The sequence below is a fragment of the Cynocephalus volans genome, chromosome 15 (assembly GCF_027409185.1).
Source record: "Cynocephalus volans isolate mCynVol1 chromosome 15, mCynVol1.pri, whole genome shotgun sequence".
In the NCBI taxonomy this organism is placed as follows: Eukaryota; Metazoa; Chordata; class Mammalia; order Dermoptera; family Cynocephalidae; genus Cynocephalus; species Cynocephalus volans.
Window position 1 is genome coordinate 48,990,366 of NC_084474.1, and position 25,374 is coordinate 49,015,739.

The 25,374-nt window shown below is 35.5% G+C and overlaps 1 protein-coding gene across 1 annotated transcript in view; it reads left to right on the forward strand.

Annotated features, from left to right (window-relative positions):
- TMEM67 (transmembrane protein 67) overlaps positions 1 to 25,374 on the forward strand; it is a 45,520-nt gene that overhangs the window by 16,160 nt on the left and 3,986 nt on the right. Inside the window, exons 12-26 of the mRNA XM_063079858.1 lie at positions 1,064 to 1,220; positions 1,827 to 1,950; positions 3,274 to 3,379; positions 6,307 to 6,363; positions 7,407 to 7,505; positions 9,395 to 9,493; positions 9,745 to 9,831; positions 11,181 to 11,280; positions 11,373 to 11,512; positions 12,099 to 12,239; positions 15,026 to 15,106; positions 15,603 to 15,719; positions 23,786 to 23,902; positions 24,010 to 24,114; positions 24,882 to 24,984. Coding sequence (XP_062935928.1) covers positions 1,064 to 1,220; positions 1,827 to 1,950; positions 3,274 to 3,379; positions 6,307 to 6,363; positions 7,407 to 7,505; positions 9,395 to 9,493; positions 9,745 to 9,831; positions 11,181 to 11,280; positions 11,373 to 11,512; positions 12,099 to 12,239; positions 15,026 to 15,106; positions 15,603 to 15,719; positions 23,786 to 23,902; positions 24,010 to 24,114; positions 24,882 to 24,984 — 1,633 coding nt within the window. The remainder of the gene's footprint in view (positions 1 to 1,063; positions 1,221 to 1,826; positions 1,951 to 3,273; positions 3,380 to 6,306; positions 6,364 to 7,406; positions 7,506 to 9,394; positions 9,494 to 9,744; positions 9,832 to 11,180; positions 11,281 to 11,372; positions 11,513 to 12,098; positions 12,240 to 15,025; positions 15,107 to 15,602; positions 15,720 to 23,785; positions 23,903 to 24,009; positions 24,115 to 24,881; positions 24,985 to 25,374) is intronic.

The following is a 25,374-nucleotide window of genomic DNA, read 5'->3' on the forward strand; positions in this document are numbered from 1 at the left end:
ACAGATTGGAAGAAATAAATATTTTTAACAGTGGTTATCTCTGGATGGTGAGATTAGAGATGACTTTTGTTTTCTTTTTATATTTTCCAAATTTTCTACCATGAACATGAATTTGCTTCTATTGTCAGAAATGACTTTTATTTTTTGTGGGGTTTTTTTAAAGAAATGTTACTGATTGTATACTATAGGTCAGGAGAATCAACACTTGTTAAATTCCTCCAGTGTGCTCAGCATTTTATCATTGTTATCCCATTTGATCCATAAAATAACTATATGAGATATGTATTATCTGCACTTCACAGATGAGGAAATGGTGCTAAGATTAGATAATTTACTCAAAGTCTTGCATCAAGTAAACTGTGGAGCCAATGTTCTGTTAGGTTTAAAAACTGGTTATTTCGTTGAACCTGGCTGCTTCTCAAGTAGTTCATAGTCTGGTAGGCAAAACAGCTTTATAGATAGATAGTTGCAAAGAATGTGGTAAGTGTTGTTCTATATGTATGTACAAGGCATCAGTTCCTGGGGAAGTATAGAAACACTTCACAGAATGAGTGATACTTGTGTTGTGACTGTGAGTTTGCCAGAAGAACACAGTGGGGAAGGGAGTGTCAGGCAGAAACCACATTTGCAATGTCAGAGACACATAGAATAGCATGGCATATTTAGGAACTGTAAGTAGATTATTATGAATGGACAACCATAGACTGGTAGGGAGCAGTAGGAGATAAGCCTGGCTCTGTTAAAGGGAGCCAAATTACAGACATCATTGTACATCAGGAGAAAGAATTGGGACATTGTCCCTAGGACAATAGTTTTTAAACCTTTTCACTGATGTACACTTAATGTTGAAAATGAAGATGTACCTTTTCCATTTGGGTTGTAGGTCAAAAACAAAGCAGTTCTGTACTATTAGTTTTTCTGGCCCTTATAAAAGAATCATATTTATCATATTCATGTGTTAAAAGACACATGGAAATGCAAATAAAGACATTTTATTTTGCAAAACTAGAAAAGCTTTCTAATTTTCAATTTTGATGTTTTTATTTTTAATTTTATTTTCCAGTGTGAAATTCCTATCTCCAAGATCTTAACTGACTTTCCCTCTCCTATATTTTATGATGTATACCTTGAATATACTGATGAAAATCAACTCCAGTATATTTGGGCTGTGCCTGTGTTAAACCTAAATCTTCAATACAATAAAATGTTTGTGAACCAAGGTAAGATATCCATACATACCACTTTTTCTCTGAGCTGAAATCAGTAAAGTCAACTTATATGATAATTTAATAAACCACTTATTAAAAGGAAGGTCATGGATTCTCTCTTATTATATGGTTTTATACAGTGTGCCAAAAAGTAAAACAATAAGGTTGCTGGTGTATTCAGAAATTTTTACTAATTTTATTGTCAGGCATATTGTTAAGAAATTATACTATTGCTAAGATGGTATCCTGAGAAAAACTGAACTGTAAATTGAGGCTTTTTCATCAAGCTGTCCTCTCTCTGCTGTTTGGACAAATTAGTTTTCCTTTGTTTTTACCCATATAAAATCCTGCTTTTTCAGGTAATTTGCAGGTAAAATCCTTCCAAGTTGATGGAAAGATCAAACCAGAAGACATTCGAGTAAGGTGGAGAAGGCCATTATCAGGAATTTCTTACAGTAGTCACTCTTTCCAGCCATCTCACCTAAAACAAAACGTTAATTTTGTGTTTTAAATTTGTTCAGTTTTAAATTTGTTCAGTAAACTTCTCCTTGAGAGCTATCTTGAACAATTTGAGGGCATTTTTTTAATGCCATCTTTTTTTTCTGTTTATAATAAAAGATAGTAGCCCTGGCAAGTGGCTTCTGACTCGGCGCATTTTCTTAGTGGATGCAGTAAGTGGACGAGAAAATGACTTGGGAAGTCATCCAAGAATAATTCGAATTGCTACCCAAATATCACTAAGGTAAGCAAATGTCTAATGACTAAATTAGGCTTTGAGTTTGTGAGAAAATGTCATAATGAAAATGTTTATACCAGTAATTATTAGATGAAAACAATAAGGAATAGTGAATTGGGCCAATATATAAGGTTTTTTAAGATACCTGTGTAGATTGGTGTAGACAAATAAAGGTGAGGAGCCAGGGCGAATTATATCAGAAGACCCTGAGGAGTTTGGTCAAAAATTCACATTCTAGACCCCTGTAGACCTGCTGAATGAGAATGGATTGAGAGGTATAGGGAAGGTGAATACCAGTGTGCTGAAGTGGATATTTTAGAAAGAGTTCACCAGATGATTGTTAATAGTTCAGCCTCCCCTATCTTCACTTCCTTTAACAGCTGCTGTTCTAGGTTGACCCAGATTAAGGATCACTACATCCCTCTTCCTAGGATACCCTAAATATGATCCTACCTTCAGGTAGTACCACACAGCCCTTGTTTCTCTGTCTTTTCCAGTGTGAGATTCCTATCTCTAAGATCTTAACTACTTCCCCACTCTAATATTTTATGATATGTACCTTGAATACACTGATGAAAATCAACACCCTCATCTTACATTAGTTTGGCACTTGAATCACTTTAATGTACATTATTTTTTTCCACTGTTATTTCATTTTGATTCTCATAACCATCTTATGAGGTAGGCAGTACAGAAGCTTTGCTATATTCCTTGCTGAAATCCAAATGTACTATGTTTTTAGCATTCTGTCAATCAGCTAGTGTAGTATCTATAGTAAAAATAAAATTGAACCTAGTCGGGCTTGACTTGTTCTTGGGGAAACCATGCTGGCCCCTAGAGATTAATACTTTCTTTTAGGAGTTCACAAAGTATCTAGTACCAATACATTGAATTTGGCAAAAGTTACCTTACTATGTGCCATAAACAGTATTAGATCTGACATCTATTATTTTGTTAAGAATTCATCATTCTCATATGAAAATCAGAATATTATCTGCCTTTCTTTAGGCCTTATGTAATATGGCTCTTTTGAATATTCTTAGAAAAAGGTTCATAGTGCTTCCATGATTTAATTTGTAAACTTCATAGGACCTGGATTGAAAAGTGTTTCTAATTTGTCTCAGAGGGTATATTTTTAAATTAAAGTTTTGACCACTTAAAATAAGATTGTGTTGTTACCATTAGTTTATGTTTAGCCTTTCCTGGTCTTATTAATTGGTTGGGTCTTAGATCATCAAGGCAATCCATATTATGTTCAGAAGAAATGATAAATGTATGTTTCAGGGCCTAGCTATATTTATCCCTATAAATGTATTTTCTTTTAAATAGCATCCACCTTGTATCCAACACAAAAAACGGAAACATTTACCCTCCCTTAATTACCATTGCCTACAGTGACATTGATATCAAAGATCCAAACAGTCAGTCCGTGAAGGTGAGTTCTTTACTAATGAGTGTCCTTATATCTGTTAATATAGTACTGATGCAGTTTACATTATGGTCAAATGACACTTAGTCTTATTTCGAGTTTTAAAGAAATCCTTCTCTTTAAGAGGCACGTACTTATGGAACCTGAATAAAAGAAAGCAAATATGAATTTTTTCAGTAGAAGCATCACCAACAGTAGAGCATCCATGTTAGGGATCCTGGGGTATGCTGAGGTAGGCAGTGTCTGTTCCTGTCCCTTTTGGGCACATTGCTTCTGTTAAGATTTTATCTCTCTACACAGTATTTTTAGGGCAGCAAAACCATTCTGTATAATATTGTAATGGTGAACACATGACATTATGCATTTGGCAAAACCCATAGAACTGTACAAAGAGGGAACCCTAAAATAAAATTAAGTTAATAATAATATATCAATACTGATTCATAATTATAAAAAATGTACCACACTAATGTAACATGTCGATAATAGGAGAAACTATGTGTGTGTGGGGGTAGGATACAGGAACTATCTGTACTTTCCTCTATAAAACTAAAACTGCTATAAAAATAAAGAAAAAAAAAAGAATGGGAAAAATAAAGATTTTTGTCTCCTTGCCTAATTAACCAGGAGCTCAGACTTTACGGTGGGTATATGTGTGCTCACCAATCTATAGCCCACTTGATAGGGTCACACTTCAGCAGGCAAAAAGAGATTAGAATTATCTGCTTTGTAACTAGTAGTGCTAAAGTGAGCTAGAGAATGTAGTTTGGACCAGCAACCAGATAGGCTTCCTACTACTTTCCCAGCTCAATTAAGCTTAGCCACAGAACTGATGGCCTCCCTTGCCTGGGAGGGCTTATATACGGAAGAAAGAGGCCTTGTATATCCCAAAGATAGGCTGCACTGAACAGAATAAGCCTGGAAAAGGCTGTGCCATACTTGCTCAGTTCCTCCTCTCAACCTCACCAGTGAGATGAAGCATTGCTGCTTTGAAGAGGGGTAAATGTGAGAGGGATAAAGATAGAGACCAGAGGTAATCTTACTATACTTTCTCCTCCTAGAAATTAAGTGGATATTCCCTTCCCTCTCTGGAAATATGAGAAGTAGAAGACAAGCATTCCTGACCTCAAAATTCACTAATAGCTTTTAATTTCTACTATTTTACTTTTCTGAATTTTAATATTCCAGTTGCTTCAGCCAGTGCTTTTGGCCTTTCTGTTGTTCTCGTACTTAGCTGCTATTGGATTCAGGCTTTAATTAAGCAAAATTAGGCACATAACATAACTTTTAAAGATTTCCCATCCTCATTTGTATGATCTAATCTGATGTTAAAATTAGTTTCCATTGACTGAACTTCTTTACACTGTAATGAGAGGAGAAGAAAATCCAGAAACATGCTTAATAACAACAAAAAGCTGCCTGGTATAAAACTTCCTGCAGTGATCAGTCATGGGAAAGCAGAAGTATATTTACTCTAATATAGAACACTTCAGGGTCTTTTCTTTAAATATTATTCTTGTCCAAAATATTCCAAATTAAGCCTTGACAAATTGAAAAATAGAAAAAGAGTTGAGGGGGCCGAGCCTGTGGCGCACTCAGGAGAGTGTGGCACTGGGAGCGCAGTGACGCTCCCGCCATGGGTTCAGATCCTATATGGGAATGGCCGGTGCACTCACTGGCTGAGTGCTGGTCACGAAAAAGATTAAAAAAAAAAAAAAGAGTTGAGGGACTCCTGAAACTACACTGACAAAGGTCACCTCAAATTCATTCTAATTGTAAAACATAGAATTCTTTCATCATTTCTTAATTTCTCAAGACAGCTGTTGCAAAAATCCTACATCAGTTTTAAACACCCAGCTATGTATCTGCTCTTACAGCATATAACCCTGCTTCCTATTTTACTAAGCAAATTAAGACCATCTAATTTGAATTTCCTCAAATTTCCTCTTTAATACTTCAGTATATCTGTTTCATTATCCTTCTTATTTCTTGTCCTTTCTAAGAAAGAAGGTTCCCTCCTCCTTTCCTAAGCTAATCATCTACCTGTACTTGTTTACCGTACTTTCTCCAGTATCCTGTTTCACCCCAACCCCTTATTCAGCCAGCCTCTCTGCCAGTCCCTTTTCTTTGCTTATAAAAACTCTCAGGTTGCCTCATATTAAACACAAACTAAAACAACCAGCCACACAGTAAAATCTTTCCTCAATTCTGCCAGCTCCTCAGTTTGCCATTGTTATCTCTTCATTTCCCAACCATCTACTCTTTCATCTTTTACAGTCTGGCTCTTACCATTTTACTTCTTTGAAAACCTCTTTCATGAAGGTCAACAATGAATTCCACATATAGTGGCTTTATTTCTCTAACTGGACATTTATATAACATTTGACACTTTACTGTTGAACTCTTCATTCTTGAAACTTTCTCTTCTGTGACCATGATGAGACTTAGATACCCTGCCTCTCCTACCTCTTACAGTCCTCTTCTCTTACCCTTTACTGGTTCTTTCTCTTATCTCTTAATACAATGGTATCTTTAACATTCTTGTGCATACCTTTGATTAATGCACCTTCTTAGGGTATGGTTGTGTAGCCAGTTGCTAAATTCTTGGTAACACAAGTTCAGTCACATTCCTCAGTTACAGATACCTATCAGAGAATGAAATATGATTAGTTTGGCTTGAATTGCTGTTAATAAACCAAACTTAGCTCCTAATGAACACCTCTTTCGTTAGTGTGTGTTCAAAAGAGATATTTAAAGGAACACAGATAATTCTCAAAAGCATATCTATTTATGTGTAAGAGTCACCCTAGTATTATTGATAGTTAGAAAATATACCGTTTATGGTAAAATTCAGCTACAAATGTATTTTTATTGTAATGAGTTTGTGTTGTATAATTTTAGTATGGCTAATTTGTTTTCTTTTAAAATACCAGGTTTCTTTTTCAGTCAGATATGAAATGAATCAAGGAGAAGCACATGTCCAGACAGATGTGAGTTTATTTTAACCTATTAAGTTATTTACAGTATGTTATTTAATTTAAAATATAATTTCAGATGTACAGGAAAGATGCCAAAATTGATTTGCTATGTACCCTTTTTTAACATCTTATATAACCATAGTGCAATGATCATAATCAGGAAATTAATACTGATGTAGTCTGATTTAACTATTCTACATACTCTTTGAATTTCACAGGCTTTTTACTATCTTTTTTCTGTTTTAGGACCTAATCCAGGGTCCCATGTTGCTTTTGGCTGTCATATCTCCCTAGTGTCCCCCAATCTGTGACAGTTTCTTAGTCTTTCTTTGTCTTTCATGACCCTAACAATTTTCAAGAGTACTGTTCAATTATTTTAGCTCTCAATTTAGGTTTGTCTGATATTTTCCCATAATTAAATTGAGTTTATTTAGTTTTGGTAAAGATCCCACAGAAATAACATTGTGCCCTTCTCAGTGCATCTTATCAGGAGGTGTCTCATGCCAGTATGTCTTATTTCTGGTGATGTTAACTTTGATCATATGGCTAAGATGGTATCTACAGAGTTCTCCACTGTATTTTTCCAAATGTTATTAAGTTTCTTATGGGGAGACACTTTGAAATTATGCAGATGTCCCTTTTGCCCTCTAATTTCAGCTTCTATTGATGATTCTTGCCTGCAGAAAGTATTACTGTTATATTTGCCTGATGGTGATTTTCTATTTCTCTCATTCCTCCCATATTTATTAATTGGAACTCTACTGTAAGGAGGAGCACTCCTTTGCCCACATTAATTTATACATTCAATTATTCATTTAAAACAGTGTGAACTCATGGATATTTATTTTATTCTAGTGATTATAATCCATTACTATTTATATTCTAGCTCAAATTGTCCCCATTGTTCAAAATGGCCATTGGAAGTTTCTTCAAGTTGGCTCATGTGTCCTTTCAGCATGCCCCTCACCATGTACTTCCTTACTTTCTGTTTACAGTATTTTTGAACATTGATTAGAGAAATTATATAAATCCTAAAATGTTCTTTTTTTTTTTAGATTGCTTTGGGTGTATTGGGTGGGCTAGCTGTTTTATCATCTCTTTTGAAGACAGCAGGGTGGAAGAGGCGCATTGGGAGTCCCATGATTGACTTACAGGTATGAGCTCAAGAGTTTTTTAAGTATATTTTTATCTTTTGGCTATTTTAGATCCTTCTCAGAAGACACAGATGGAGGATGAGTAAGAATTTTTGAATTTTTCTGGGATATATAATTAGGATAGGTATTGCTGGGTCATAGGGTATGTGTGCACACCTCATTTTCTTCCCACAATGCTATATGTCAGTCTGCACTCCACTAGCAGTGCTATTCTTGTTTCTGCACACCCTTGCCAAAACTTGATATTTTTCCAACCTTTCCATTTTTATTTTTTTTGGTTTTTTTGGCGACTGGCTGGTACAGGGATGTGAAACCTTGACATTGGTGTTAACTAACTGTGCTCTAACCAACTGAGCTAACCGGCCAGCCCCAACCTTTCTATTTTTTCACAGTCTGGCTATATATAATAGTATGTCACTATTGATTTCATTTTCATTTCTCTGATTACTCTTCATATACTCTTTATCCTTTGGGTTTCCCCTTTTGTGTCCTGCATTTTTATATCCCTTGCCCATTTTTCTATTAGGTTTCCAGTTTTTCTTGTTTATTTGAAGGAGTTTTTTGTATTTTCTAAATATTAATTCCTTTTTGGTTTCTGATGTTGAAATATCTTCTCTGAATATGTGATCCATCTGTTATTCTTATCCATGTGGTTCTTTGTTAATATTCTTTTATGTTATGGTATGTGCTTTTAGGATCTTGTTTAGGAAAACCTTCCCTATCTTAAGATCACAAAGATATTCTCCCACATTTTACTCTATTAACTTTATAGTTTTACTTCTCATTTAATCTTTTTTATGTTTTTTTTGTTTTTATTCTTTTATCTAACATTCATTGAATATTTACTATGTGCCAGACACTTTTTTAAGGTTTATATGTATAATTCATTTAATCCTTACAATAGCTCATTGAGGTTAGATATTATTATTATTCCCATTTTACACATTATTAAATTGATGCAGAGATTAAATTTTCTACTCATTTAATTTTTACAACTCAGTAATAAGTATTATGTCCATTTGGCTGATGAAGGGCATGAGAAAGGCTACATATAGTAACTTGTTTAACCAGGGTATTTTCCTGACTCCAAAGCCAATGTGCTAAGGAATCAGAGCAGAAGGGCTCAATTTACTGCTTGAGATAGTCACAAAAGGCTTCTTAGAGAAGTGAACTTGCAGCTAGGTTATCTGTTCATTCCACAGTCATCACTGAGGGTCTGCTGTCTAAGTGCCTGACACTCTCCCAGGCACTGGGGGATGTGACAGTGAGCAAAGACAGGCATGGTCTGTGCCCTCAAAGCTCATGAGAGTTTGCCAGAGAGAGGAAGGGAAGAATATTTGATAAAGGCAATGTCCATTTCACTGCACAGAGTATTTGAGATGAAAGTATGGAGTGGTTAAACATTGAGTAAGTGGTTATAACTGGTAGATGATGCTAAAAAGTTCATTTTGGTCTATGTTGTGGGACCTTGTAGGTCAGCAATTTATAGTTTGGTGAGGAGTCATTGTACATGTTGGTGAGGGGAGTGACACAATTCAGTTTACATTTTAGAAAACTACTCTGGTACTAGTTTGGAAGATAGATTGGGATGGAGGGTTCACAACTAAGGGAAAATTAGGAAGCAGTTTCAACTTTCTTAGATACTAAAAGATGAGAAAGCTTGAAAAAAAGGCAGAGGTTACTGGGAATGGACTGCAAGGTGAGGATCCAAAAGGGATCTGGGAGGGGGACTCAGTTGGTCTTTATAACTTGGTGATACATGGATTTGTGAAATAAGGCTTCAGGCTTGAGAAACTGGGTGAATGATATATTATTCAAAGTGATATTGTTACCAAAAATGGTAAATAGATGGAGTCTTTAACAGTTGTAATTCTTTTTTTAAATTGCAGACAGTTATGAAATTCTTGGTGTACTATGCTGGCGATCTGGCCAATGTTTTCTTTATCATCACAGTTGGAACAGGTCTTTATTGGCTTATTTTCTTCAAAGTGAGTGAGTATGAATTTAACCCAAATGCGAATATCTGAATAACTGGTAAGCTCTCTTTACAAAGGAGCTATTTTTATTTGGGGGCATTTCTGATCAAAGTATTGAGGCAAGTGCTAAACTCACCATTCCCTGAGTGTGCCGAGTTTATTGAATGCACTGCTATCTCCCTCTTTTGCACTTTATTTGGTTTATAATTGTGCTTAGTAAAAGTCTTGTGTGATTATATTTAACTAAGTAACTTTTATTATAGGCACAGAAGTCTGTCTCTGTTTTGTTACCAATGCCTGTTCAAGAAGAACGTTTTGTTACTTATGTGGGATGTGCCTTTGCTCTGAAGGTAAGTTTCAAAGGACAGGTTACTGAATTTAAAAGGCCTGCTAATAAACTAGTAAGTCTTTAAAATTAAAATGCTTTCAAAATCTTTGGTAAAATTTACTTTGGTTTTGAAAGAATGCCTGAATTATTTTATTTTACATAGGAAATCTACCTTGATTTTTATATAATAGATATAATAGGTAGCTTCCTTAAATAATTTTTTCAAAGAAGCCATAAATAGGTTTGGATTAACATGAGTTATAGCTAACTTTTTTTCTTTAAAATCTGATGATGCAGTCACAATGGGACGAAATGCCATTAGGCATGAATCTTGTCTTTATTAATCAAGGTTAAAAGATACCACTCTGGATAAAGTGCTGAAATCTTAGAAGTTGTTTTCTGGGCCGACCCCGTGGCGCACTCGGGAGAGTGCGGCACTGGGAGCGCAGCGATGCTCCCGCCGCGGGTTCGGATCCTATATAGGAATGGCTGGTGCACTCACTGGCTGAGTACCAGTCACGAAAAAGACAAAAAAAAAAAAAAAAAAAAAAAAAGAAGTTGTTTTCTCTCTCTTCATATTCCTTTCTTCCTTTTCTTCCTATGGCACCCCCTCTCCCCCCAACTTTAATGTTATCATAGGTGAAGCTCTTTACATGCCTCTTTGATAGATCTCATCCCATTTTGGATTAACATGAATTATAGATAACTTTTTTCTTTAAAGTCTGATGATGCATTCACAACAGGGTGAATTAGGTGTATATTTATTATGATTATTAAATGTCTGCTTTTCTCACTGAACTGGGAAATCTTTAAGAAGAGGTATCATCCCATACTTTTTTTTTTTTATCCTTTGTTTGATCAATAATGCATCTATGAGGAAGAATGCCTCAGTTTAAACATATTGCTTCTATAAATGAGAAAAATGTGTTTCAGCAATACATTTTTTTGAAATCAGAAATCTCAATACCAGAGATAGAAAAAAAGAGCATCCTAAAACTAGACAAGCAAATTACAGATGAAAAATATCTTACTTAAAAAGAAGTCAGATGATCCACAAAACAAATTATGCTCTGAAAACCTCAGGAAAGAGTCAATTATGAAAGGCTCCTATGTGAGGAGGAGGTAGGATGTTTCCTTTTACAAAGAAAAGTGAAGGTGAATTAATATGTGTATGAAAATTCTGTGAATTTGTTAAATTCCAAGCTATTTGATGAGCTTCTAGTGATCCCCTAATGGTATTTTAACTTCATGTGAAGTCACTTGTAAAAATTATGTATTCCTGTGATTACAGTATGTTTCTTAAATGATATTGGTTTTGTAAGCAGGCTTAATGCTGATACTTTTCAGGTCTTTATTGTATGTCGTTCTCAGGCTCTGCAATTTTTGCATAAGCTCATATCCCAGATTACCATAGATATATTCTTTATTGACTGGGAGAGACCTAAAGGAAAGGTTCTTAAAGCTGTTGAAGGTAACTGAAATAAACATTTGTACCAAAATTCTTTTGCTAGTCTTGCAGAACAAAGAAGGTGAAACACTTATCCATTTTACCTCCCTGACCAGGTGAGGGTGGTGTACGGAGTGCCACTGTTCCTGTAAGCATATGGAGAACATATTTTGTAGCAAATGAATGGAATGAAATTCAGACTGTGAGAAAAATTAATCCACTCTTTCAAGTACTTACTGTCCTCTTCTTTTTGGAGGTATAATTGTTTGATGTAATTGTATGCAACTTATGGGTGCTTCATAAATGTTAAATTAACATAATTCCAACTAAGTTTTCATGACAGAAGAAGAATTTCTAAAGTTGAAATATTGTTATCAAGCCATTAAAAGGAATGGCCTTTTACAAATTACAGTGAAATGCATGTACATATCAAAGAAGATATGTTCTTCAGAAGACATTTTGGAATATATTGTTTTAAATTATAAAAATTAGTATAGTGCCTGACACATGTTAAATACTCATAAAATGCTAGTTGGTAGTTTACTGAAGATTTTTCTTTAACAGAAAATTTTGAGCTTTGTCAGTATGTATTACAATAAGGTTATATTTGGCCCTTAGACATATTGAGAAGGATACCAAATAAACTAAATATTTTATAATAAATACTTTGTAGTTAAAATACTAGATACTACTTATTTGTACCTAGATTTTCTACTGTTTGTACAAACTTGGATATTTTAGTTTTTAAAGTGAGGAGTCGGGAGGAGTGTTCCATTTTCAGTCTAGAAGAGTTTTCTTTATTCATGTCTCTTAAAATTATTATTTTTTCCTTTTTACTCAAGATTGTGGGATTCAAGAACTTAGCATTAATGGACTCATCCTCTAGTCTTTCCAGAAGCCCACCTAGCTACATAGCTCCTTATAGCCGCATTTTGAGATATGCAGTGTCTACTGCTCTTTGGCTGGTTATTGGAATTGTACAGGTAACAAGAGATTCTTGACTCTGCTTATATACTCATTACCCTCAAATATTGACCACATCCTGATTTCTGTAGCAGAAAGGTGACAAGAGCAACCGTAATAATAGCTAATTCATGTATTATATTATCCAGGCACTATGCTGATTAATTGCTTTATACATATTAACTACTTAATCTTTACAGTAACCCTGAGAGATAGGTTTTATTATTCTCATTTTACAGATGAGGAAACTAAGGCATGGGGAGGTTAAATAATTGCTTAAAGTCATGTGACTAGTAATTGGACGAACTGGAATTTGAACCTAGCCAGCCTGATTTCAGAGTTCACATTCTTGTCAATAGTGGGGCTCTGAAAGGTATTTGAAAGTCTGTAGCTTTCTAGTCATAGGACAGACTCCATGTTTAATTTTTATGTAATTACAGGGACAACTAAGCTACCCTAAATATTTTCTTTCCTTTGAAATGTAACTTATTGTTTACATTTATTTTTATATCATCACATCTCACTCAAATTGCAAGTACCCCTTGGGGAATTTTCTTTTTATTGAAATGACTGAAACTAAAAGTAAATCTTGTTAGCCTCAGATCCCATGGCTTTAGCAGAGTTTCTTTTCTACATTAACTTCTCTTCTTAAAGTTAAAAAACAAAAAATGAAAAGAAGGAAAGAAAAAAAAAGAAATAAGCTAAAGCATTTAACTGTAACATCTGCACTTCTTTATCATGTGGATATTCCCATGAACAAAAAGAGCCTTTCTGTTTGATTAAAAATTGCTTTAACTTTTATAATCAGCAAATGAAGATGGAACCTCTGTAAAACCCAGGTTTAACTTCCTATAGCTAATAGCTAAAATATCCTATTTTTAAAGATCTCTTGTGATTAAAATCCCTTTAAGAGAGCTTATTTCTACAGAATTGGACACAGGAGAATTGAGTTTTTAAATTCACATTTCTTTTAAATTGATGAGACTTGTTCAAACTTGAAACTACAGGGATAGAGCTAGTGAGGGATAGTTGACAACCAGAAAAGGAAGATAAACAGAAATTAAAATTTGAAATAAGATGGGATCAAGAGAGTATGGGGTTTGACGTTTATATCAATATAATAGTAAGGAAATATTTCGTACTATACCAGTAATGTTTTGTGAATATATCAGATTCATCTGGAGGTAGAGAATTTAAAGGAATACCATCTAAAGCTTTTCATATGTGATTAAATTGTAACAACAACAACAACAACAAAAGAGAAGTGGCTGAAATAAGAGAAGTTTACGTCTCCCATGAAAAAGAGCAGAGGTCCGTAGTGCAGGGCTGGAATGGTGGCCCAGTGCTGCTGTCAGGACCCAGAACTGTTGTTCTGTTCTGCTACATGAGACTTCCAAGGTCCATTTAGGGTCCGTAATGGCTGATGGAGTTGTGAGAGAGAGTCAGTGGAGGTGAGCTCACCTTCTCCTCTTTAAGAACCTTTTTAGAAATGCCAGTCAGCATCTCCTTGGCTAGAGCTTATATACATGGCCTCAACTAGCTGCACTGTCTTTGAGCTGAAAAGCAGTTTGTTCTGCTCAAAGGAAGGGCCTGTCACTAAGGAGAAAGGGGAAAGGATTTGGGGGACAGCAACTAGCAATCTTGGACACCACTGTGTAACCTAGTTCTTTGCTTCTCACTTTGCTATCTGTCTGATAGGAAAGGCTTATTCTCTGTAGCAATATTCTAAGATTATCAGTTTTTATTTCTCAAGTATCCTTAAGAGTTCCCGTAACAGTCTGATATAGTTTCATACATTTGTCTAAAGTCTTCTCGATCCTAATAACAAGTCAGGCTTTATTGTTCATTCCTTTTATTTCCCTAAGCCCAGCCTCTTCAACTTTTCAGTGATATCCTTTAATTTAAAAACTTTGAATGTTGCTGTTTTTCATGTCCTTTAAAGGGATTTTAAAATATAGAGAGAGAGTGTTTAGGAAAGTGGAGTAATCACCTGCTATAGATTCATTTATTTATTCATTCACATATTTAAGTACATGTTATGTACTGGGCACTGTGCTGAGCTCATGGATATGCTGTAAAAAGTTACAGATTGTGACAAGTACTATGAAGAGAATCAGCAGAGACATGAGATAGAGAGTAAACAGAGGTGAGAGAAGTGGAGGTTAGGAATGGGGACAGTGAGGATATCTTTAAATAGGGTGGCCGGGAAATGTTATCTTTCTCTGAAACGTATCTAAAAAGGTTACAATGTGAAATTTTTTTTATTTATAAAATTTTCCCTCTCTAGTACTGTTATTAAGACTCCCTAAGAAAACACTTGAAACCATTCCATTTGAATATTTAACCCATTATTTGTAGTTGTTATGAAACATTAGACTATGTTTCTTATGTGCGATTCTGTCAGAGAAGATTAATTTGAATGCAGAAAGTTTTCAAATGACTTTTAGAATTTAGGAGATGAACAAAATTGGAGAATCAGATGTAAATCTGGTATTAATACATTGGTTAATCCTAAATTTTTATAAGACTTTTTCTTTCTTTCCACATGTTTGTTTTACCTTGTTTTAATGACAGAAAAATTCTTAAAATTCAAAATAGTCTCCTTCAATTACTTTTAACACAATTCCAAAATCCTCCTTTGACAGAAAAGTCAGAAATGCTAAGTAGGATTTTACCCCATAGAAACTGTTAGAGACTGCTGTGTTCTTGGTTAGAACTTCTTTTTTCTTAAGATACTACACTGTGGATGTAAAAGAAAATTAAAATCCTAAAAGCTAATAAGCATGAACTTGTCTTAATGTTTCAGATCGTGTTCTTTGCTGTCTTTTATGAGAGATTTATAGAGGATAAAATTCGACAGTTCGTTGATTTATGCTCTATGAGTAATGTGAGTACTTTCTGACTTTATTCTGCAACTGTTATCTTTCCCTTTTTAAAGGTCATGAGTACATTAAGAGAGGCTTTAAAAGTGATTTGATATGATTGGACTTTTAGTCTAATTTTCCACTGGTTGTTAATTCTAGTGGTAGTTATAATGAGCTACAAGTTAATACCTACTGCCTGAGTTTTTCCTTCGTTATTTGCAGTTTCTTAATTATGAATTTCTTATGCTGCTAAATAGTTCAAGCCCAGGGCCTCTGAATAATTTTCATCATCAGCTCTATTTCTTCCTTTCTTGGAAAACATCTTTAATCTCCTTTCCATCTTCATTTTTTAAATAACCTTATTATCTTTTATTACTTATAATCCTTTTCATATATTTCCCAAGAATTCAATGTGCATTATTTTGGGAAAAAGGAAGCAAATTTTAAGAAAAACTTAATTTTGTATTGTTTTGCAGATCAGTTGCTAATTGCTCCTTTTTCTTCTTTTTCTTTCTGTAGATATCAGTGTTTCTATTATCCCACAAATGTTTTGGATATTACATTCATGGCAGATCAGTACATGGGCATGCAGATACTAATATGGAGGAAATGAATATCAATCTTAAAAGAGAAGCGGTATGAATGTACTGATGTACTGTACGTCCCCCCCCGCTTTTTTTTTTTTTTTTAACATTTATTGGTTTATTACAAAGGATACAGATGAAGAGATGCACAGGGTGAGATATGGGTAAAGGGGCACAGAGCTTCCTTGCCCTCCTTAGGCACATCACCCTCCAGAATGCTCAGCAATCCAGAAGCTCTCTGAAGCCAGGCCTTTGGGCTTTTTTGGAAGCTTCATTACATAGGCATGATTGATTAAATCATTGGCCATTGATAGTCATCTTAACCTCCAGCCAGTCTCCCCTCCCTGGAGGTAGTGGGGTGGGACTGAATGTCCTGCCTTGGTCTTTCCTGTGACCAGCCCCCATTCTGGAGCTTGGTAGGGGCTGCCAGCTATCAGTCAAAGGGCACCACTTTGGAGATTCTAAGGATTTTAGGAGTTGACTACCAGGAAAAGGACAGGACCTGGGACAAAGACCAAATATATACTGTATTTCACAATATCACAGTCCTCAGATCCCCAAACTGGCCAGCTGCCCAAAAAACAAAACAAACAGTATCATAGTCCACTCCCTGGTCTTCAATCACGGATCCCTTACATCAAAGAGAGTCCCATTCAGTCATTAATAATTAGTTCAGTCCATCATTATATCATATGAATGTGTGTCCCATGATGAGGCCACTCAGGTTTACAGGCTGCCATTCAATCTTGTCAGGTTCCAAAAGCAGGAGTGGTCTCAGCACACATGTACCTTCACCCTTTGAGGCATCTGGAGTAGTTGATCTAAGAGACAATGTCATCTCTTGCTCTAGGCCTCTTTTGAGGTGTTAATGTAATTATAGATTATCCTCATTACATAACCCATTTATTCATTCTTTACCTTCAGCTGCTATTTCCTCCTTCTCCATTAATACCCAAGCTTTTTCACCTTTGCAAGGGACATTAGGTTCAGCCACTGTGCTTATCTAGATTGCAGGTACCAATACCAGTCTAGCAAGTACCTCCCCCTCAGTCCACTTCCATTCAGATAGGGACATAGGTGCAGAATTAGTGAGCCATATTTACCACTAGGCAGTGTAGCTGCATTCACTGTTAAACTCAATTTTGTCAGATGGGGTGAAGGTACAACCCACCCCTATCAGGCTCTTAGGAATTCTGACATAATGTTTAAAAACATTGTTAGAGTAATCTCTACTTCCAGCACTTGTAGTTACAAGACCTGGTCCTAGAACTACTGCATCAGGTAGAAAAAAAGGTAATAATAATCAAGGTGATATGGGGAAGGAAAAAAAAAGTATAATCATTGTATCAACATACTCCCTGTTTGGCAGGAACTGTGTAGTTATACCAGCATCCTTCCCTCCTCTTCCTCAGAACCACCAGGACAAGAGGAAAATCTAGCATGGATACTCCTTTAGTCCCACTCATACTGAGTGAGAGCTCACACTCATAAAAGCATGTAAGCCAGCCCTTCATGCCTTTATCTCCCCCTATTTTAGACAACCAATGTTTTATTAATTGCCTGACCCACTTCTCTATCATACTATTACTCTGAGGAGGGTATCTTTCTGCCCATTGTTGGACATTATGGGCTGTACAATATGTTCCGTGGTTTGCAGAAATGACGATTGGCTGTCCAAATCCATGCAATATCTTCTGTTCTGGTTTTTCTATAGCACTCTGAGCATTTGTATCTTTCACTGGGTAAGCTAAACCCAGTCCAGAATCAGTGTCTATTCCTGTCAAGACTCATGTAGCCCTCCTAGGACTACCAGCATTAGTCTCACTTGCCAGCTATGTGTAGGGCCTTCCCACCAGGGAATCTGCCTCATAGCCAAGGCAGTCTGTCTCTCTGCTAACAAGAATAGCTCTTATTGGCGTCATGTGCCTGAGAGGGTACAAGAGGAACATGTCTACATCTAGCCCATCTCTGCCTTGCTGCAGTACCCTCATATCCTCTCATTCATGGACCCAGGTGGCCACCTCAAGGAAGCACACCAAAACCTAGAAGAAGGCTCTTCTGATGAGTATTGACATGTTCTACTTTAATGTACCCCTCAGATGTCCATAGGGCTGTGCCCCATACAGGCTTTCCTTTAGTAAGCCAGGTTTCCATTGCCCTCCAGCTTGGCCATATTGCCAGGCCAGTGGCCACTGTCCCTGAATCAGTAAAAACCCAAACATAGGGGCTTTTACCCCTGTTCTTCTACCACTGCTAGGAAAACAGCATGCAGTTCAGCCCACCATGCTGATTTGATTTTACCTTTAATCAGAGTAGCACCTTCCAAATAGGATGTTGTCCATTCACCTTGGAATTGTCATCCCCCAATCCAGCAGGTATTGGTCAGTTGAGAGCTGTTTATAGGGCGCTGTAGAATTTAGTAGTTTCTCACATGGTTTCAGAGTCAGTCCTAGAGTAAAAGAGGCTCACTCCCTGCTTGTGAGTATCTCTTTCTTGCATTCCCCAATAAGCATGATCCCATGTAAACCATTTAAATTCTCTTGTTCAAAGTCCCAGTAGTCGTCATTAGGAGGTGCTCACAGACTTTTTGCTACAAAGCCCCAGTCTAGGGTCTATCTAGGACTATCCAATAGAATTTGTCCCTACCAGCACTTCAGCTTCTATTCTACACTTTGTGGGCTTAGGCAATCTTATTGATTCCCATTTAGCATGTCCAATTAATATTGCTAGAAGGGCAGATTTACATGCCTTCAGTTTTATAGTAATAGGTAGGGAAAATATTCCCCAATCAAATACAATGTCCTTTGCCATAATTTAGTCAGGCTTAATTCCATCAACCCTTACTTTCCTTACTGTAGCCTCCATTAGGATTTTATCAGCAGGTTTTGGTTTTTACAATACTAGGTAGGGAAAGTGTTCCCCAGCCAGACATAATATCCATTCCCATAAAACGTTTAGGTAAAGAAGAGACAACTTCTTTTCGTAAAGACTATTTAAACATTATAACCTTCATAATTCTACCAATCCTTACATTTTTATGTTCTCTTAATCTAATTGTAGCCCACATCAGAGCTTCAACAATTAATCTTGGTACTGCAGTGTATGGGGCTCCCACATCAAGGATTTCTCTTCACCGTCCCCTGACCAATTTACCTTCTCTTGGGCAAAGGCTTTGGGTCCCCAGCAAGGGTTTGAGCCAAGGGAACTTGGCCCTTTCGTCAATCTTTATCTTGATTAACCTGCCTGACTACTGCCCAAAGCAATTGTTGGTCAGTTTTTTCATTATAATCTCTGTGTTCTGACTTTTTAAATTGCTGTACACTGCAATAAATACAGCAAACTTGTTTGGAACCCTTTAATGTTGGGGGACGAGCCAGGGATCCCTTTGGTCCACCCTACCTTTGATAGGGATGTATTGAGACCTTTGTTTTCATCCCATCTATGCCCATTTTATTCATTCCATTTCTTAATAACCATCTAAAGATTTCTACCCTGCGAGGATGAGTCCCGTGATTCTTCCATTTCATTTTCCTCTTAGTTTCATCGCATCAAAGTTTTCTATATTCACCTTCTTTCTTAATAACCATTTAAAAATTTTCATCTTCCTGGGATAAGTGCCTTGACTCTCCCCTCTGCCTTTCCCCGTTCTCTTGTTAATTACCCTGTTTTTATTAGCATCTGTAAGTCCCATAAGGGAAAGCTGAGACAGCAAACTTTATCATGCTTCCCTGATTGTAGCTCTGTTTTACAGAACTAAGGTAACATGGGGTGTTCATTTAAAAGGAGCCCCCTTGACCACAGCCTTTACCATTACCTGGGTAATGGGCATAATCAGCAAGTGAATAATCCCAGTCGTCATAAAGCCAGTCTCACATGGCTTGCATACAAAGCATATCAGCTTCATCTGGGGTCTCTACTTGGCATTTATAAGGGGAAATGGACACTCCCCTTTCTTTATCCATTCCACCAGGCTAGTTGCTTCTTTGGGAATAACCTTTTATGTGTCTAGATCATGTACAGCCATCTGTGATTGTTCCATAGTTAGCCGTGGGTCTTTCATCAATACAAACATACTTCTCCATTCTGCCTTAGGGAGGTGATGATTCCAATCCACCAAATGAGACAATTCCTTCACATTTACCTTCTAATTTTAGTAGTTACTTGGTTTCTCCCTTCTCCCGCATTGACTACCGTCTTGGTGACCAAAGGTCTTAGAGGTACTTTCTGTTGTCTCTACATAATTTCCCCATTTGTAGGTGACTTTGAGGCTAGTGGCCTGAGCTCAGACTCACTGAAATCTGAGCTTGGTCTAGCATCAGGATCAGATCCAGCACTCTCTTTTACTTTCATTTTAGCTGTTACAGATAACAACAAACAAAGGATTAAATATTTCGCTTCCTTCTTATTAGTTTGCATTTCCTTATGCATCCAGTGAGCCAACTCCCCAGGAGTTGGATCCATCTCTAAATTCCACTGGTAAATTTTACCTTTAGTAACTGAGTGCAGCACAGCTGCTGCTCCATACTATGTGGCCATACAGGAATTAAAAGTTACTCATCCCCCCACTTTTTTATCCTTCCTCTTCCCAAACCACATTTCCCTTAGCCAGGGCCATCCCAGCAAATACCACTCCTTTGACACCATTTGAGTGGAAAAAACAACACACTCAGTTTAGTTTCTCTCACGGTTATTTGTTCTCTCATAACACACTTCTGACACCAAATGTGGGGGGAGGTTCTCCCCATACACTAAGCAAGCCAGCATTTCTCCAGTGGATAGCAGCTGGGTGTCCTCCGATTCAATTCCTACACTATCTACCTAGAGATAGCATCAGATCCCACAGGTTGAGCCCCCCACCCCCACTTCTGATGCCAGTTGCAAGCTACAGGTTGACTTACCTGTGCTTTTGACCATCTGGCTGTAAATCAGAATTTCCATGATCCCCTCCTTGGTTTCGATTAATTTGCTGAGTGGCTCACAGAACTCAGGGAAACACTTACATTTACCAGTTTATTATAAAGGATAGTGCAAAGGATACAGATGAAGAGATGCATCGGGCAAGGTGTGGGAGAAGGAGCGTGGAGCTCCCATGCCTTCCCTCAGCACTCCACTCTCCAGAACCTCCATGTGTTCAGCTCTTTGGAAGCCCCCATCCTTTTGTTTTTAAGTTGAAAGATGGGTTCTCTTTTCTCAACCTAGGATTTGTAATAATATTTTTTAAAATTCTCATTGGTCACTCTTGAAAGTTGCTAGAGTACCAACTCATTACCTTGAACATTGATAAAGGAAAAGAATCTTATTTTATCCTGCAGTTCCTGTATGAACTTTATCTCAGAGTAACCAAATAATTCATGAGGAAAATTCTTCCTTGTAGAAGAAAGTAGAAGGAATTCTAAGTTAGAAAATCACCATTTCGTAATGACTAATTGATTAATGAATGAAGGCTACAGTCATCAATAGATGCTAAAATAATTAAGCAAATGTCGACAGATAACTTTTATAATGAGGGATCAGGTTGACATAATCTGGACTGGCACTCAATTTTTCTATAAATAAAATTGAGGAGAACTGACATTATGTGCTTCCAGATATGATGCACTAGGAAGTACATAACATACCCATGAAGTATTTTGCCTAAGAAAATTGGGCCTGATATAATCAAGCCTCTAGATTTAACTACCAGTTTGCAGGAAATACAAGGGAGGGATAGAGGGACAAATTATATAGCACCAGAGGAAGTAATTAGCCAGATCCAGAGTGTAGGATGCCTTACTGGACAAGTGACTCAGTGTCTCCAAACAAATCAATGGCATGAAAAAAAAGGAGGAGGGATGGAAAAACTATTACATAATAAGAAAAGTTTAAGAAACAATCAAGTACAATGTGTGGGCTTTCTTTGGATCCTGAGTCAGACAAATCAACTATAAGCATTTTTTTGGAGGAAATCTGGGAGATTTAATGGACTAAATGTTAAATTATATTAACTAATGATTATTTTTTTTTTAGGTATGATAATGGCATGGTGGTTTTTTACAAGTTTTTTTTAGTTAGGGATACATACAGAAGTATTTACAGTTTAAATGACATGGTCTGGGTTTGCTTTAAAATATTCTAAGAAAAAAGGAAAGTTGGGAAGATAAATGAAACAAAATGAGTAAAATGTTGGTAGTTGTTGAAGCTAGGTGATGAGTGGTTTACTATTCTCTCTACTGTGTACATTTGAAAACTTCCATAATAAAGTTTTTAAAAGAACAAGATACACTTAAGAGGAAAAACCAAGGGGATTTAGTGATTAAGGGGCCGTAACTGTGACTTGTAAGAATTTGATATGTGATATTGGCATCTCAGAGAAGAATTTATTTAATATATTAAACTGGATCACCTAGTTAACTACTAGAAATTACTCTGGATTGAAACATTAAATGTAAAAAATGAAACCATAGGAACCTAGAAAAAAATATTTCCGATTGAAAGATGACATTCTAAGCATAAAGGATGGAAAGCATCAAAAAGGGAATATTAACTGATTTTACTTTACTAAAGTAGTACATTTACATATCAAATAATCAAATAAAAGATAGCAAATTAAGGTAAAATGCTCATAACAGTATGACAAAGATATTGATAACAATATTGAAAGTCATAGAAATCAATAAGAAAACACTAAATTAAAACTTCAATGGAAAAATGACTAGAAGATTTTTTTAAATAACAAAAGAGAAGACACTATAAATCTTTTAAAAATGTTTTAACTCATCATCAAAGAACCGAATATAAAAATAATGGTTTTCCCCTCCTCAAATTAGCAAACTTTTTTTTTTTAAGCTAACATTTAATAGTATTAAGGACAGAGTGAAATGGACACCCACAAAATTGCTGGTGTCAGTACAAATTTTTATAAACTTTGTAGAAAGCATTTTGGGAGTATATGCCAAGAGATTTTTTAGAGTTCATAATCTTCAATTCACTAATTTTATTAATTTAACTCAAGGAAAAATTAGCAATATGAACAGCTAATTAGATTCACAATCTTAATCACAGGGGTTTTTGTAGAGGAAAAAATATAAAAATTGGAGAATGTTAAATAAATTGGTTTACCTTTACAGTTAAATCTTGAGTAGATGTTCAAGTCATGTTTTATAGAATATTTAATGACATGGGGAATTGCTCAGGATATAATATTAAGTGAAAAAGAAATCAGTGTGATCCCACTTTTATGATACCCATATGTGTATGCCTTAGGAAAAGGACTGGAAGGGAAATACATTAAAATATATCTCTGGGTGTTGAGATTATAGGTAATTTTTTAATTTTTTTGTTTGTTTCTCACTGTATTTTATAAATTCTCTGCAGTGGCATGTACTTTTTTAATCAAGGGGAAAAAACCATGTTTTAAAATAAATTCACTACATGTATTCTTCCTTTAAGTCTAGAAAACCAAGTGCTATATTGTGTTTGCAAGTTAGGTTTAGACAAAGAAGGAGAATATTAAGTTTGGAGTAGGCAGACAGGCTTCATGGATGCAAGAGAACTTGAGCTTAATCTTGAAACATCAATGGGAATTGGCTAGGAGGTGGGGTAGGACAAAATTTTACATGACATGGTTGTCAGGATTTAAGTCTTGTCAAGGAGACCTGAAATAGACATGTGGCCCATAACATTTGCTGTTTGGTCATGAATCACTGTTTCTTTATTGGAATTAATTAAGGAAGCATTTAAAAAGTGTTTAGAGAACAAAAAAGACCATTTACAATTGTACAACTAGTTAATTCTAAGACTAGACTTTTCAGTATACATTAAAGAGCAATAAGGTTAATTATAAAGAAAGCTAAAAATATCAATATTAAATGAACTTAGTATGAATTATTTTTTAAAGTAGAGGAAAGGAGATAATATAAAGACCTACAGGGGAGTATGTATTAGAAAAATGTGGAAATTAGTAAAATCAAGGGGAATGGGAACCTAAGATAGTATTAGAATCTCTTTGTTTCCATAAATTTCTCTTAGCTTTTGAATCTTGTAATGTGTGATACCAACTAAAAGAAAGATGCTGTATTTTCTTTTTGACAAGCAGTTTTTTATAATTTTGAACTTAATTTAAATCCTTTAACTTTTCAGGAAAATTTGTGTAGCCAAAGAGGTTTGGTACCTAACACAGATGGTCAAACTTTTCAGGTTGCAATTTCTAGCCAGATGAGACAACACTATGACAGAATTCATGAGACACTAACAAAGGTTTGTATAATGTATAGTTCACATATATTTTATCAATATTTAAGGTTATCTAAATACCAAGAACATAAGATATGTTGCATTTATTCATTTCTGGTTTTTTACATTAGAAGAATGGCCCTGCTAGACTACTGAGTTCACCAGCAAGTACTTTTGAGCAAAGTATAAAAGCATATCATACAATGAATAAATTTCTTGGCTCTTTCATCGATCACGTATGTATGTCAACGCTTATATTTAAACTGGGATCAAATGCAATTTTTAAAAGGCTAAGTGGGAATGTCAATTATTTCTTCAGTCAACCAAATCAGTGGACTTAGGATCTGTTTTTCTTTTTCTGTCTTTCAAATTTAATGCTTAGAAACGATATTTTGTTTGTTTGTTTGTTTGTTTTGTCTTTTTTCATGACCGGCACTCAGCCAGTGAGTGCACGGGCCACTCCTATATAGGATCCAAACCTGCGGTGGGAGCGTCGCCGCGCTCCCAGCGCTGCACTCTCCTGAGTGCGCCATGGGCTCGGCCCAGAAACGATATTTTTTAAAAAGATAGTTCTAGATATTAACAAACTGTGGCTTAAAGATAGAATTAGTTTATGTAAAAGTAAAATGAAATTTTAATTGTCTATTAGCATAATGATGATTCCATAAAATATGTCTGTACTGGACTTTTATTAGTTTCCAAAATATAACTATTATTCATTATCGAATCATTATTATTATGCTATGATTGTATTCCTGAAAGTTTGTTATAAATTGATTTTCAGTATATCTAGCCCTAAACACTACTAATGGCATTTAAAATTTAAAACATTTTTAAAGAGAATTTTGTTATAAATCTCAGTTTAGTAAATTCAATCTTTTTGAAGAACAGGCTTTCTTTGCATACTATGTATTTGTTTATTTTCCCTCCATCTGATTTTACATTAATTGGAAAGCATTTATTTCATGACTATTTTTGAAATGACTCTGTCTTTTTATATTAGGTTCATAAGGAAATGGATTACTTTATAAAAGATAAGTTGCTTCTTGAAAGAATTCTTGGAATGGAATTCATGGAACCAATGGAAAAAAGCATCTTTTACAATGGTATCCTTCAAATGCCTTTACTGAACTTGATTACTGTTTCAGAGTTTGAAAAAAAAGTGCCTGCAGTTATTTTTCTTTCGATTTTATAATTTTATGTAAAAACAAAGGAAACATAATGAACTCAGTTAACCTTATGGAATTATAGTAGTTTTCTGTGTTCTATTTTATTATATCATATAGCAGGAAAAAATATATAAAATAGTCTATAAAAAGCAAAAAAACTGAATTTCAGAATCAACAGTACACAAGGTCAAGGGTTCAGATCCCTTTACCTTCCAGCCATCAAAAAAATAAATAAATAAAAATAAACAGTACACTTAGAAGTGATAGTAAAACAAATAACATAAAATTCAGATTTTTATTGGAATGTTTATTCAATGGCTAACTTAG